At 43.5% G+C, this 16,651-nt stretch overlaps 1 protein-coding gene across 1 annotated transcript in view; it reads left to right on the top strand.

Annotated features, from left to right (window-relative positions):
• The window catches only part of MYOM2 (myomesin 2), a 92,161-nt gene that overhangs the window by 18,519 nt on the left and 56,991 nt on the right, over window positions 1-16,651 (top strand). The window contains exons 4-10 of the mRNA XM_087718983.1: window positions 1,402-1,543; window positions 2,736-2,893; window positions 4,989-5,081; window positions 10,884-10,972; window positions 11,062-11,112; window positions 13,257-13,421; window positions 14,469-14,630. Coding sequence (XP_087575109.1) covers window positions 1,402-1,543; window positions 2,736-2,893; window positions 4,989-5,081; window positions 10,884-10,972; window positions 11,062-11,112; window positions 13,257-13,421; window positions 14,469-14,630 — 860 coding nt within the window. The remainder of the gene's footprint in view (window positions 1-1,401; window positions 1,544-2,735; window positions 2,894-4,988; window positions 5,082-10,883; window positions 10,973-11,061; window positions 11,113-13,256; window positions 13,422-14,468; window positions 14,631-16,651) is intronic.

Raw genomic sequence — 16,651 nt, 5'->3', positions numbered from 1 at the left:
TGTCAAGAAAGATGGTAGCGTGGGAGATAGGAGGAGTTGTTGCCCGAAAAGCTGTTTTGTGTCAACCTCTCTTTAAAGACAACACAAAGCATCTTTGTTTAAACTAGGGACTTTCCTGCTTTTTAATGAATTCCTTCCCTGTGATAGTGGATTCTCCACCAAAGAATGTCAAAATGGTCTGATGTAGTTAGAGCTTTGGATTAAATCTGGACAATACTTATGTCCTCATTGGATGTTTCATTGTTTGCTGTATGATCTTGATCACAGTATTATCAGTATATAGAGCCGAGGTGGTGCAGTGGTTAAATGCAGCACTGCAGGCTATTTCAGCTGACTGCTAGTTCGGCAGTTCGGCGGTTCAAATCTCACCGGCTCAAGGTTGACTCAGCCTTCCATCCTTCCGAGGTGGGTAAAATGAGGACCTGGATTGTTGTTGGGGGCGATATGCTGACTCTGTAAACCGCTTAGAGAGGGCTGAAGGCCCTATGAAGCGGTATATAAGTCTAACTGCTATTGCTATTGCTATTATCACCTGCAAGGGATTTTTGTGAGGATACAATGGGATGTACATAGATGCATCTTAGAGGACAGGTACAACTTACCTGTAATTAAAGAGAGCTTGCAAAGTTCTCAGCCACTTCTATAGAGTTAATTTATTTCTTAGATTTTGATCCCGCCTTTATTATTTTTGTAAATAACTCAAGAGGGTGAACTTACTTGATATTTCTCTCTCTTCCTATTTCCCCCACAACAACAACCCTATGAGGTGGGTTGGGCTGAAAGAGAGAGAGTGACTGGCCCAAGGGCCCCCAGCCGGCTTTCATGGCTAAGGCGGGATTAGAACTCCCAGACCCCTGGAAGAGCCGAGGTGGCGCAGTGGTTAAATGCAGCACTGCGTGCTACTTCAGCTGACTGTAGTTCTGCAGTTCGGCTGTTCAAATCTCACCAGGCTCAGGGTTGACTCAGCCTTCCATCCTTCCGAGGTGGGTAAAATGAGGACCCGGATTGTTGTTGGGGGCAATATGCTGACTCTGTAAACCGCTTAGAGAGGGCTGAAAGCCCTATGAAGCGGTATATAAATCTAACTGCTATTGCTATTGCTATTATTCTAGGCCAGCGCTTTCACCACTACACCGGAATGCAGTTTTTCCAACTTAATGCTGTCAAAGGGATAACTTTCATAACTTTCCTTAACCTGCTGCAATATTTTGGTAACTTCTAGGTCAGTGTTTCTCAACCTTGGCAACTTGAAGATGTCCGGACTTCAACTCCCAGAATTCCCCAGCCAGCGAATGCTGGCTGGGGAATTCTGGGAGTTGAAGTCCGGACATCTTCAAGTTGCCAAGGTTGAGAAACACTGTTCTAGGTGAAGCCTAATTAGTTTTCCCTCTGATGTTGCAGGAGTCAGGAGCAAAAATCTCTGCACTGGAGTGAACAGAGGAGGATCCGGTATGTCAGGAGTGTGGCGGCTTTAGAGGATGAGGTTCGCACAGCCCGACTCCATGCTAGAGAACAACTGGATAAAGTTGCCATACAGAGGATGGTACCTTATTTTCTTTTCCTTTCAATTAGTAGAAAATAATCTCCACCAATGACTTGTTTTCCTACCAGGACAGGCTGAACACCGGGGTTCCTAACTCACCTTAAACCATTATTTATTTGAACCGTGATTTGTTGAATACGTCAAAAGGGCTGGATTGCCATGTTATGCGGTATTCCAGGGTCTCCAAACTTGGCTACTTTGAGTCTTGTGGACTTCAACTCCCAGAATTCCCCAGCATGCCTGGCTGGCTGGGGAATTCTGGGAGTAGAAGTCCACGAGTCTTAAAGTTGCTATGTTGGGAGAACTCAACTGCTGTACTCCATAATTTATAAAACATTCTTGCTAGCATAACATCAAGGCAAAACGAAACAAGACAACCTCTTTATGACAACAGTTGAAGTTGGCCTGAAGTCACACCTGCCATTCACAACTGACACCGTTGCTTGATTATTTCTGGAGAATATTCCTTTCCAGGGTCTGTGGAATTTGGAAGTTTTAAATGCATGTATTGGTTCACCGACAAATGCGCTCCCGACAAATGCGCGCCGACAAAACTGCCGTGACAAAACGGCGACGTTGAAAGTGCGCCCACTAAAGCGGATTGACAAATGCGCGCCGACAAAAGCATGCAATCGAAAACAACGCAAAAACAACGGTAACAACGTTAACAACCCTAACTCTGACCCTAACCGTAACCGTAACCGTAACCCTAACCCTAACCCTTACCCTAACCCTAACCCTAACCCTAACCCTAACCCTAACCCTAACCCTTACCCTAACCCTTACCCTAACCCTAACCCTAACCCTAACCCTAACCCTAACCCTAACCCTAACCCTAACCCAATCGTGCTTTTGTGGGCGTGGTTTTGTTGGCGCGCTTTAGCGGGCGCTCTTTCAACATCGCCGTTTTGTCACAGTGGTTTTGTCGGCGTGCATTTGTCGGGCGCGCATTTGTCAGGTCATACATGTATTAACATTCTATTTATTTAGCAGTGGTTTGAATTAAATAAACTAAATTTGGTTAATAAATAACTCATCTTACTTGAGTCATGTCCTCAGGGATTATTTAAAAAACATGAACATGTGGGCTATAGGTTTTCTAATTTTTTTAAAAAAATGCTACAAGATTGTAACTCAGCTTAATGCATGAACTCAAGAGTGATTGAGTGGTTTCCCCACAATTACTTTACAGGTAGAGGAAAAAATGGCCTTGGAAAGGTACGCGGTTGAAGAAAACATCTGCCGAGCGCCGGAATTTCTAGTGCGGCTGAGATCTCACACTGTGTGGGAAAGGATGTCCGTCAGGCTTTATTGTACGGTCCAAGGATTTCCCACCCCTGTTGTACAATGGTAAGCCTTTGACTCTTTCCAGGAATCTCAAGATGGTGCTAAGTGTTATTCATGTAATAACCCAGCTATTAAATGTCACTTTTATATTGGCTATGTTTAAGAACCCTTTATAATCCTCAAAGGCATTCTGGATGGATGCCGTTGCTTTGACATGAATGACAGCGAAGCTTCCGACTCTATCCTTGAAGGCATCGATTGGAGACTTCAGAGCTTGAAACGGGTTGCATGCTGAGATGTTCATTGAGAAAAGTTTCAGGGGGGCAGAGTGCTCGATGTCCTTCTGGACAAAGCTGAATAACTCTTCAATCAGCCGCTAAATCCCAAAATGATTTTAATAGCGTTTCTTCATTAGGATATGAAAATATAAAAGCTTGAAACTCAGCAGAGAAAATGATATTCAACTGAAACTATGGACGTATACAGCAAGAATCATACTGTGAATCTAATCTCGAGATACCTCAAATCTAACCTCAGGGGTCCTCTGTGTGTAACCTTTGCGTAGCTCCCAATGAAATCCCACAATGTCATCCTTATTTGGCAGCTGATGTAATTTACTTCTAGCTCAGGTGAAACTAATGGAAAGCTGCTCTGGGAAGTTATAATTATAATTGAGCTACTTCCCAATTTATGGAAATGTTAGCTTCATCCCACCTCAGGTATCAGGGACACAACTTTCCTAGCAGGTCTTCAAGAGAGAAGTTAACTTAATGGCTTTTCAGAGTGCCACCTTCCCTTGTGGAGCTGTATGTATGTATGTATGTATGTATGTATGTATGTATGTACGTACGTACGTATGTATGTATGTATGTATGTATGTATGTATATGTGTATATATATGTATATTGCATTTGTGCTGATAAATAAATAAACAAACAAAACAAACAAATAAATAAAGACTAGTATAGATCTATTTCAAGCTATTTAGGTCTCATCAGCCAGCCATACCCTTACTAGGATTCGAACCTGGGCTGTTTTTACATGTTAGGCAGTTGTATTAGCCTCTAAGCCACAAGCTCTCCTCCCTTATTAGCTGAGCCAAGGGACCTAACATGTAAAAGCAGCCCAGGTTCGATTCCCAGTAAGGGTATGGCTAGCTGATGAGAACTAAATAGCTTGAAATAGATCTATACTAATCTGCCTTTATTTATTTATCAGCACAAATGTAACACAACAATGGTTTTCTGCCTGGAAGGCTCCTAGGGTTGAGTTGAAAGGCACAAGGGAAGCAATATGCTCCCTCCCATGTTTGGGCATACCAGGTGCTTTGACATAACACTTAATCATTTCCTTGACTCAGCTGGTAAGGGAGGAGAACTTGTGGCTTAGAGGCTAATACAACTGCCTAACATGTAAAAGCAGCCCAGGTTCAAATCCCAGTAAGGGTATGGCTAGCTGATGAGAGCTAAATAGCTTGAAATAGATCTATACTAGTCTCCCTTTATTTAGTTATCAGCACAAATGCAACACAACAATGGTTTTCTGCCTGGAAGGCTCCTAGTGGAACTGAAAGGCAACAGGGAAGCAATATGCTCCCTCCCATATTTGGGCATACCAGGTGCTTTGACATAACTCTTAATATATACTTGTCCCAGCTTCTGCCAACCTAGCAGTTCGAAAGCACATAAAAAAATGTAAGTAGAAAAATAGGGCCCACCTTTGGTGGGAAGGTAACCGCATTTTGTGCGTCTTTAGCGTTTAGTCATGCCGGCCACATGACCACGGAGACGTCTTCGGACAGCGCTGGCTCTTCGGCTTAGAAACGGAGATGAGCACCTGCCCTCGAGCTGGAAACGACTAGCACACATGTGCAGGGGAACCTTTACCTATAATAGATCAAATCCCAGGACATGCGGAATCTTGCAGTTTTATCCAAAAACTCATGGTGATTTTGATATTTCTGCTTGTTTCTGCAAATAGTTTTCTAATACCACTTCTATTTATATTGATGGTCATCTAAAATGAAGCCAGCAGCGAATGCCTTTCCTGTCAAACTATGGAGCGCCATCAATTTCGCCCCGAATTACATTGCAATTTGCTTTTCAGCATAAGCTGAGAGCTTTTGATTTTTGTGTTTTTTTTGTGTTTTGCTTTTCAGGTACAAAAATGAAGAACTGATTACTCCAGCAAGTGAGCCTGGGAAGTACACCGTGGAAAGCAAATATGGAGTGCACGTGTTGGATATAAACAGGTAAGGTGTCTGTGATGGAGCAGTTATTAAGGCAATTTCGATACTTGTTTTGCAAAAAAAGCAAGTTCCCTCAGAACCCACAGGACTGATTGCCAATTACGGAATTATGGGAGATCCGCCTACATTTGGAGGCGTAGTGTGGTTTGGGTTCTTGGTGAAAATTAACTTTCTGGCCACTACCCAACTCTTACATCCAAATGTTGATCACCCATGAAAAAGGCACCATAAGAAACGGGGATCCTGACCAGGGGTGGGTTTCAACTGGTTCGCGGCGGTCCCTGCGAACCGGTTGGTCGGCGAACCCGGAAGTAAGTAACTTCCGGGAACGGCGAAGGGTGCGCCCACCCGCCCGCAGTCCTTATCCGGTTTTGATGAGTTCTGCGCTTCCACGCATGCGCAGGACGCATACAGCGCCTGCGTGATATTCCAGGAGCAGCTGGAGCATCGCGCAGATGCTAGTACGCATGTGTGCACTGCGCGCGTGCACAAGGACGCCGCCGGCCCCGTTCCAACAGAACCGGTTGGAATGGGGAGAGAAACCCACCCCTGATCCTGACGTGGTCAGATCTACCCACTCTGGACAGCAGTGCTTCCTCAACCTTGACAATATGTCGATGAAGTTTCTCAGTCATCCAGTAGACCTGGAAGTTGAGTAATAGCAACTGTACATCTTTTCTTTTTGATTATCTGATAGTTTGGGAGAGGCTCTTTGCCTTTTATGCAAACTTGTTTTGGGGGCTACAGCGAAAGTTCCTGATCACCCCTCCCTTGTACATAACAGAGGGTTATTAAATATCTGAATAACGGCCTGATATTTTCAGGATATCTAACAGTTAGGATTCTCCACGTGTTTCAGTATTCTTCTCAGCTGTTCATGCCACTGAGCTGAGTTTCAAGTCATCTGATATGTAGCCACTTAAAGCCGCTGAGCAGTTTCTTGGCTCTCCCCTTCCCGGGTCTCTGAAGCTGAGGCTAAGAAAACCTTTCCATCTGATGTGAGAGTGACATTCATTCCTAGGAACATACGAGGGCTCCTTGGCTCCAGTGGAAACATTCTTCAGGAGCCAAAGGGATGGCATCGCCTCATCCTTTTAAAGTGGCAACTGGGTAGCTTTTTATCTGCGCAATTGGATGTCTCAGTTGACTTTTACATCTGCCCCAAAGTCTAAAGTTTTTAAACTTTGGTCAGTCTGATTTTATGTATCTGTATCTATCTCTCTCTCTATCTCTCTCTCTATCATCTCTCTCTCTCTCTCTCTCTCTCTCTCTCTCTCTCTCTCTCTCTCTCTCTCTCTCTATCTCTATCTCTCTATCTCTATCTCTATCTCTATCTCTATCTCTATCTCTATCTCTTCTATCTATCTATCTATCTATCTATCTATCTATCTATCTATCTATCTATCTATCTATCTATCATCTATCTATCTATCTATCTATCTATCTATCTATCTATCTATCTATCTATCTATCATCTATCATCTATCTATCATCTATCCATTTCAGTGACGTGCGGTGAGGTTTATGGCTGGTGAGGCACTGACACAGTGGTGGGTTTCAAATTTTTTTAGACTTGTGGACTTCAACTTCCAGAATTCCACAGCCAGGCATGCTCAGTTCCGATTTAAAGCAACAGCATTTGTTTTTCTCCTTTGCTAAATAAGTTTGCTTCTTTCTTTTTCTTTTTCTTCTCCCTTCCCCTCCTTCCTTCCTTCCTTCCTCCCTCTCTCCCTCCCTCCCCTATAGATCTATCTATCTATCTATCTATCTATCTATCTATCTATCTATCTATCTATCTATCTATCTATCTATCTATCCATCCATCCATCCATCCATCCATCCATCCATCCATCCATCCATCCATCCATCCATCCATCCATCTTTATCATCACCTACCTACCTACTTATTCTCTCTCTCTCCCTCTCTCCCCTTATTTTCTCTCCCCTATCTATCTTTATCATCTACTTACCTACCTGTTCTCTATCTCTCTCCTTTCAAATATGGGGTCTTATTTGACTCCCCCAAAATGTTCATGTACTTCTTTCTTGAATGTAAGCAAGAGGGCAGAATGGCTTCCCAACTCTTACTGTGATTCTCCCTTGTTTCTACAGAAGGGACACTTATGTGTACAGATTCCAGTACAATTTATTTTGCCCTGGTTTATACATCTCTGGCATCCATTGATTTCATCTCATTATATGGTTGCAATTCAGAATGGAACGTATTTGCCAAAGCAACGTACACTAACAGCTGCATTTGCAAGTGTAGAAGTTCCCTGGTTATAAATTGGATAGCTGCCATAAAAAGAAAAAGATAAAAATATTTTCTAGCACATACATGTGCGTGTGTGTGTGCATAATAAAATAAGTGGGCATGGAGACTAACAATCACCAAGGAGGGTGCCTATAGGTACATATATTGTTGTTGAACCATCTAGTCAGATCCTCGTAGTAACTATATTTACTGAATGACAGAAGGGCTCATTTAAACCGTTTCACTACGGTTGTTAAATTCTATACTGTCATGAAATTCAATTATTCTCTCACATGAATAATCTGATTTATTTCCTTCCTTCCTTCCTTCCTTCCTTCCTTCCTTCCTTCCTTCCTTCCTTCCTTCCTTCCTTCCTTCCTTCCTTCCTTCCTTCCTTCCTTCCTTCCAGCATATTCTTACTAATTTGCTTTTATGAATGTAATAATTTAGGGCAGTGCTTCTCAACCTTGGTGACTTTAAGTCCTGTGGATTTCAACTCTCAGAATTCCCCAGCCAGCTATGCTGGCTGGGGGATTCTGGGAGTTGAAGTCCACAGGACTTAAAGTCACCAAGGTTGAGAAACACTGATTTAGGGAATTAATGTTAGAGAAGCCCTGTGCTGTTTTCCCAAGAGAAACACCCTCCCCACCTCAATTCTAGTAGTTCCACTTGGAAACAAGACAAGACAGGAGCCCACTATGAGAACAACGGTGCCCACGGAAGAGACTTCTGGAAATCCACAGGAAGTCTCTGTGGCCTAGTGTGGACAGTTGAAATCTCTATGTGGTCTTTTTCGTATTCTTCCTCTTCTGATACACGTTCTTTACTCCTTTAGCCGCAAGATGTTTCAGGTGTGATAACCTCAACAAGGCTGTTAGTTTTTCCCTTGAGGAAATTGGAAATTTAACATGTCCAGGCTGAAGAGAGTTGGCAGCAAACAGGGCTATAGAAATATTGATACGGTAACCACATGGGGCTTTCTGTTATCCTATTTTTAAACCCCAGAATCTCCTCTACCTTCTACCATTCCGGCAACATTAAGTTGAAAAATTCACTCCAAATGGGGTAAGAGCCAAGGTGGCGCAGTGGTTAAATGCAGCACTGCAGGCTACTGCTAGATCAGCAGTTCAGCGGTTCAAATCTCACCGGCTCAGGGTTGACTCAGCCTTCCATCCTTCCGAGGTGGGTAAAATGAGGACCCGGATTGTTGTTGGGGGCGATATGCGGACTCTGTAAACCGCTTAGAGAGGGCTGAAAGCCCTATGAAGCGGTATATAAGTCTAACTGCTATTGCTATTGCTATTGCTATAAATCTAGCACAAGGCATCCCGGGGCTCAGGTTTGGATTAATTCTTAGCTATGTTGAGTCTCCTTGACAAGATTTTTCTTTTAAAAAAAAGAAATCCTTTTAATGTAAACTTTATCCCTCATGCTTTTTTTTATAGATTAGATTAGCAATTGTATCGTGTACTTTTGTAACATAAGACACTTTTTCTGAAGTTTTGTGACTTCGAACAGAACGCAGTGCAGTGCACAAGTAAAGATTTACCTCTAGGGGGAGCTGTAGTCCTTAGATATACCTAAAGTGAGTCAAAAAACGAATTCTCAAAAATGAATATGCCATTTCTGAGTGGTGTCATAATGCCTAAATCCTCCGACTACGAGGTCTTTCCTCAAGTTTTTTTCCCCCCCGTCTCCTTCCTCTTCTTTCCGTGCCTTCTTGTCATTTAAAATAGGGCTGTGATAAGCCTTCTCTCTCTTGTAGAAAACAACCTTGCCTGCATCATAAAATCTCCAACTCTGTGTCACTTTTTGTCCTTCAAACCATTCTGCGTAACATCCCCGGTCAAGTATGAAAGAAACATTACCTTCGCTTTCCTGGATGTTCTCGAAAGTCCTTTCCTCCCTCCACTTGAACTTTGGAGAGGAAATCTGATGCTCAAACTTTCAATCAAAGGGGTGGAAACTTTAAAGATGACGTCTATTAGCCAGCAAACAATTTAGTCCTATGACCCCAGATGCGGCCACATCTTCTCATTTATATCAGTAGAAGAATCAGAGAGTATTATTATTATTTTTTTAGCAGGAGATTAGGTGCTTGGACGTCCACTGAAAATAGAATTCTAATATGAGTCCCTATCAATAGAGCCAAGGTGGCGCAGTGGTTAGAGTGCTGTACTGCAGCCACTTCCAGCTGACTGTTATCTGCAGTTCAGCGGTTCAAATCTCACCGGCTCAAGGTTGACTCAGCCTTCCATCCTTCCGAGATGGGTGAAATGAGGACCCAGACTGTGGGAGCGATATGCTGACTCTGTAAACCACTTAGAGAGGGCTGAAAGCCCTATGAAGCGGTATATAAGTCTAACTGCTATTGCTATTGCTATAGCTTTCGCTATTGCTTGGACCTATATTTTATATTATTGTTAGCAAGTCACTTGTTGCAGTGGACAATTTTGATTCTAATATCAGATGTTAAGGCACCGGATGGAAAGGCCTTGCCTTTATGAATAGAATTCTAGTGGGTCTATACAGGAGTCCTAATAAAACTTCATTCAGCCATTAATAGGTAAAAAACAACAACTTCAAGACACTTAACTGTCCCACGATACCAATTTAACAAAGAACAGAGTCCCCCCACACGCCACCCCCACGGTGCTGATATTTCTGGATGCCATCTTGTACTCTCATCAAAACTGTTTTTATCTGTACTTGCAAGGTTATTTTAAGTTGCTGGGTGGGGGCAGGAGCTACAGTAACTCGCCGCCCGAGAAGTAATAGCTTGACCTCCGTCTGAGCCGGTCCTGCTCAAAGGTGTCTTGAACCCGTGGCCTCTCATTTTCAGAGAGAGAGAGAGACACTGACGAAGGACAAAGGGGAGAGTGATGGAAGCAATTGCACTGGCCATTTGTGACATACTTTTATTGAACAGAGAGAACCAGGGGGAAACGACAGGGAAGGGAGAGAGGATAGATCTCATTTACTCTGACAAAGGGAAAAAAAGAAAAATCAGACGAAAATGTAGTTCGCACATTGCCCACATTTCTCTACTATTATAAAGCAAGCGGAGTGTTTTCCCTTTTCCTTGGTTTGATGAAAGCTTGCTCTCTGGTAAATTGAATCTCAGTTATGGAACTAATGTAATAAAATACAGAAGAAAGCAAACTACCTGTTAGGAACCAACACAATGACAGCCACTAAACATTAAATCAGTGTTTCTCAACCTTGGCGACTTTAAGTCCTGTGGACTTCAACTCCCAGAATCCCCCAGCCAGCGCAGCTGCGCTGGCTGGGGGATTCTGGGAGTTGAAGTCCACAGGACTTAAAGTCGCCAAGGTTGAGAAACACTGCATTAAATTGTCTCTCCAGATGCTTGACAATTGTCCCTGCGTGCAAACCACAGAAAGGCTCTGTTGGGTCCATAGTGGGATTGCATAGTGGCAAAATCCTGTTTGCCTCCAAGATTAACTCCCCTCCCCAACACACATTTGAATGGAGATATCAATTATCATTTTCTTTGATGTGACCCATCGTTCGTTCTGTCTGCTGTTTAGGGCTCACTTCGATGACACAGCTACCTACACTGCGGTGGCAACAAATGTACATGGACAAACCTCAACCAATGCCGCTGTGATTGTGAGAAGTGAGTAAAGCCCCACTGATGATGCGAAACACATGCGAACGTGGGGATACTTGAATGGCTTGGCTCACAATGTTGTCGCTTTCCTCTAGGATACAGAGGGGATGAAGAACCGTACCCTGTTGGAATGTTTCCCTATCGCTGTAAGTCCTCCTTGTGGTTCAAAGCAATTCTAGACCCGCCATAAGACTCAAAGATGTCACCAATAGCAATAGCAGTTAGACTTATATACCGCTTCATAGGGCTTTCAGCCCCCCCTAAGCGGTTTACAGAGTAAGCATATCGCCCCCACAGTCTGAGTCCTCATTTCACCCACCTCGGAAGGATGGAAGGCTGAGTCAACCTTGAGCCGGTGAGATTAGAACCGCCGAACTGCAGATAGCAGTCAGCTGAAGTGGCCTGCAGTACTGCACCCTAACCACTGCGCCATCTCGGCTCTAATTAGGTAACATCTTTTAATCCAGGCTTTGTGCATTTCCCTTTGAAACTCCAAGCACATCTGGCATAGTCTGCAGGGGGACACGGAAATCTCTGTAGACTGGACAGGTAAAGAGATTTTCCGGGAGATTATAGGAAAGCTTGGCTCCTAACGCTAACCTATCTTGAATCCATAGGCTGGAAATAGAGCACAAGCAATAATCATAATGAAAATACAATATGTATGTACCACTGATGCCCATCCAACTTCCTGATGGACCCAATATTAATAATTTTCAGTTTTCTGTATATCTCTTTGCTGCCATCTAACGGTCATCCAATTTTTGCAGCTCAGGTGTCCGCACCCATTTCCCTTTTTTCCTTATTTATAAGAAGAGGAAGAAAGTGGTCAGCACAATCCCCAGAGAAACCGCTAAGCCCTCGGAGGGCTCTGCTTCCAGGCTATGTTCCTGTAGCAGTGAAGTGTCAGTGGACTATCAAGCAGAGGAGGAGGCTGTCCTAGCAGCTGTTTTCACACATGCTCCTTTTCCTGCGCCACATTTCTGCTGCGGGTCCTTTGGGGACTTGAGTTTTGAGTAACCGTAGGAGGCTGCAAAAAGCCAGATGATCTAAAAACCCAGCAGGAACAGGTTTAAATAGTGCCAACTACTTACTTCCCTCTAAATGTAATCTGGATTTTTGCAATCCAGATACACCAGTACCAAGGCCAAATACTAAAGGGGTGGGTTATGGCAGTCACTACTGCCGTTTTGCTCGCGGCTGCACCGCGCATGCATGCGCAGTGCAATAAAAATTGTTCTGTGCATGCACAGAATAAAAAAAAAACAAGATGGCGGTGCCGTTGGTGCCACTTGGAGAACCGGTTTGGGGGCATGGCAGCCCTGGGTTTATGCTGGTTGCAGCGGTTCCACCACAAAACCGGGAAGCCCTTATCCGCGCCGACATAAGTGCGGAGGGCAAATCCGCGCGTCCAAAGCGCTAAGGAACAACGCGACCCTACCGCGATGACATAATCACAGAGGGCAAATCCGCGCCTTCCGAAGCACTCAGCACCCTAAACCTAACCCTAAACCTAACCCTAAACCTAACCCTAAACCTAACCCTAAACCTAACCCTAACCCTAACCCTAACCCTAAACCTAACCCTAACCCTAACCCTAACCCTAACCCTAACCCTAACCCTAACCCTAACCCTAACCCTAACCCTAACCCTAACCCTAAACCTAACCCTAACTCTAACCTTAACCCTAACCCTAACCCTAACCCTAACCCTAATCCTAACCCTAAACCTAACCCTAAAGCAAACCCCTAAACCTAATCCTAACCCTTACCTTAATTTAAATTGGCTTTCTGCCGCCGCACTGTTTTAAAGTGCCCTTCTGTCGCTGCGTTGTTGTCGCGGTGGTGATGACGCGCGGTGATGACGTCACGGCTTTAGCGATGCGGTTTTATCACTGCTATTTTGACGAGCGCGGTTTTGTCGTGCCACGGTTGCAGCGACCCAGGCCACCAAACCACTACTGGTTCAGCTGAACCGGTCTGAACCAGTAGGAACCAACCAGTGATCTAGGTGTTGAAGGCTTGAGAGAATGAGGGATCTGCTAGGAGGAATCTGTAGAGCCCCATATGTTTGTGGTCGCTTTTGCTGCCTTGAATTGGCTTTGAAAGGGGAATAAGGAGGAGGAAGAAGTCTATTTTCAGCTTTCTAGCCAATGCACTAACATTGACTCCTATTGTTCCACTTCAAAGACACCTAAACATATCAAGGCATGTTGAGGGATATTAAATAATTCCCAAGGCTCATCCCAACCACTGTCTTTTCAATTCACCTTGTTCTTCTTTGCTTCCAGTGCCGCTGCCAGATGAACTCTGTTACACACATTTCGAAGTTCAGTTTTTGGAGAGGTTTGGAGTCACCTTTGGGACGGAGGGGGAGACACTTACTTTAAGGTGTAACATCTTGGTCACACCAGAACTGAAGCGTCTCCATCCTCGGGTCGAATGGTACAGAGATGGTAAGAACCTTCATTATTAATGTGATTTGCAAAGCTTCCTTTACGTTTCTGAATTTTCCAAGGATTGCTGAAATTTGTGACCACTTTCCATGAGCATCCCAAATAAAATAGTTGTCACTTAACCAAATAGGTTTTTTTTAAAATATATTTCTTAAACAGTTCTGGATATTTCGTTTAGTATGACTGGAGCATGTCTGCAGAGCTCCGAAACTAAAATTTAAGGCTCATTGATTAAGGGGCATCTAAGCAAAACAGTTGTTGGGGATAAAAACCCACAGAAGACCTAACACTGCCTTTAAGTCATTTATTTTGCCTCTCTCCAGTTTTAATGTGATATATTGCAGTTAGCAAATTTTATTGGAAAGGATCAAAGTCATGTAAAAAATAATAATTCTTGATTCTGACTACAATTTGAAACCAAAACAAACATATTTAAATCCTGTTGATTTAAGTGAGGAAAAATAACCAAGTGATTTATCCCATCTCTGTTAATCAATAGAGATCGGAAGGTTTTAATGTTGGCTGAAACAGGTGCTTGATGAAATTTTTGTGACGTGGCTTCAATAGAGTCCCCCCCCCCCATAAACACAAACTGTAAAGTTTCAGATTAGCAATAGCAGTTAGACTTATATACCGCTTCATAGGGCTTTCAGCCCTCTCTAAGCGGTTTACAGAGTCAGCATATCGCCCCCAACAACAATCCGGGTCCTCATTTCACCCACCTTGGAAGGATGGAAGGCTGAGTCAACCTTGAGCCGGTGAGATTTGAACAGCCGAACTGCAGATAACAGTCAGCTGAAGTGGCCTGCAGTACTAGGTAGCATTAATACAGATTAGTGGATCCCTCACAATGTGTGAGGACTACACCAAACATTACAAAGCTAACCTAAAGGTGCATATGTTATTAGAAATAGCATCCGTCTGAAACATGATCGCTTCTTCCCAATATACTTGCTCTAAAATGGCTGATTCGGAGAGCCCAATGCAGAATACATCTTTATCCTTGCTATCTTATTAACATGTACTGAAGTGCAACCTGTCTTCCAGATGTGCTAATCAAAGAATCCAAGTGGACAAAACCCTACTTTGGTGAAGGACAAGCAGCACTGTCTTTCTCCCATCTGCACAAAGACGACGAAGGCTTGTACACACTGCGCATAATTTCCAGAGGCGGAGTGCATGAATACACTGCATTTCTGTTTGTCAGAGGTATGAACAGCCTTGCTATTTATAGGAGCTGATCCTGCTTGATTCTTTCTGAGGGATGATCAGAAGGGGTAGGGAGTTGGGAAGTCTTGGCTTTCCGAAAAGGTTGAATCTGTTCCTTTGAAATGCTTGAATATGTTGCTTGAAATTGTTCTGGCGATTGTAAAACAGATGGGCAAAAGTTTGGGGGTGGACAACTTAAAAGAGGGCGCTCATAGTTAGCATTCATTTTGTCATATTTGTACCATGAGAATGAAAAGGAGAACGGTTGTCTTTCGGGTTTGACAAATTAAAAAAAAGAAAATGAGTGTATAAGATGGAACAAGGGTTGTAATTTGATCTCATCCTAACATGGGCAAATCCCTAGCAACTCTGGGATGGATTACATCAATCGTTAAGGCCAGAAGCGCAGCTGAAACATCTTCTTCCTGTTTAGTCTGAGCTAAATAATGTCCAGCTGGTGTTCTCAGCAAATGAAAGCGATAGAGGTGAGCTGATTTATATTCCTTGACATTCTGACTCCAGTGATAAGCTCACCATCCTGTAAACCAGTCTGGTTGGTTTCAGTGGAATTTACTGAAGCTCACCGACTGACACGCAGTGGCTTGTACTTTGCAAGCTTCCCGTGCTGTTCCATTTGTTTTTTGCATGGGTGAATGGTAGGACTGTATTTTGTCCTTTCTCGCTCTGCCTGAAGCACCCAGGTTCTCAGTGAAAAGGCTCAGCAGTTCTTGTTTCTGCCTTCCCTGGAGCTATGCTGTCTTTCTCTGCAATATTGCTCCATGCTCTTCAACAACAGGAAGAAACCAGCCTTGGGAGAATAAAGATGGCACCAGGAGAATTGAGCCAGAGAAAGCTAAGGTTGCCCACTGTTAACTTCAGTCAAATGTTTGGTAACACAACTCCTAAATATATCTTCCTATTAGATCTATTGGCCTGGGGCAGTGGTTCCCAAACTTGGCAACTTTAAGACTTGTGGACTTCAACTCCCAGAATTCAACTCCCTGGGAGTTGAAGTCCACAAGTCTTAAAGTTGCCAAGTTTGGGAACCACTGGTCTAGGAAAATATCAAGAAATATTTCAAATACAGAGAGTCCTTGATTTAAAGCTGGTCACTTAGTTCAAAGTTACAATGGATCCAGTGGTGGTATTCAACAGGTTCTGACCAGTTCTGGAGAACCGGTAGCTGAAATTTTGAGTAGTTCGGAGAACCAGTAAAAACCACCTCTGATTGGCTGCACCCCCATCTATTATCTGCTTCTGGAGTCCTAGCTGATTGGGAGGGAATGGGGATTTTCCAGTAACCTTCCCCTGCCACGCCCACCAAGCCAGGCCCACAGAACCAGTAGTAAAAAAAAAATGAATCCCAACACTGAATGGACCTCCCAATGGGTACTTTCATTCTGGGAGTTGAAGTCCACAAGTCTTAAAGTTGCCAAGTTTGGGAACCACTGGCCTGGGGTAATGGGCATCCCAAATATCTGAAAAGGGTTAGTGTGCTAATTTCACATATCCATCCATTAATCCTATTGGTATGTGAGGCCAATATAAATTGTGAAAATGCTTTCATGTTATGGGCATGCAATATGGAAAGTGGTGGATGTGGAGGCCCATCTCCTGGTATACATAGATTCCTCTTTATGATCTTATTATTATTGTTTTAATATTCTGTATTAGCAGCCTTTTTGATTCTGCTGAATAATTCAGACTGAACCTTCAGCAAACTTGGCTGAAAGCAACTTAATTTGCATAAAAAGCCATTGAGAATTTAAGAATAAAGTTTGAATTAGGATATAACATCTTTTTAAAATGTCCTGCTGCTTACTCCCATAAAGGAATCTTCAGGTTTTGTTAAGAAGATGCCTCACTAAATATTTTTAAAGGACATGTCCTTATAGGGACGTGGTGGCTCAGTGGCTAAGACCCTGAACTTGTCAATCAGAAGGTCAGCAGTTCAGTGGTTCGAATCCCTAGCGCCTCATAATGGAGTGAGCTCCCGTGACTTGTCCCAGCTTCTGCCAACC

This window comes from Thamnophis sirtalis, unplaced genomic scaffold (genome assembly GCF_051295495.1).
Source record: "Thamnophis sirtalis isolate CommonGarterSnake01/CBP01778 unplaced genomic scaffold, rThaSir2_p1.2 scaffold_6, whole genome shotgun sequence".
Lineage (NCBI taxonomy): Eukaryota > Metazoa > Chordata > Lepidosauria > Squamata > Natricidae > Thamnophis > Thamnophis sirtalis.
Note: the sequence above shows the minus strand (reverse complement) of the source record. Positions and strands in the feature narration are given on the sequence as shown.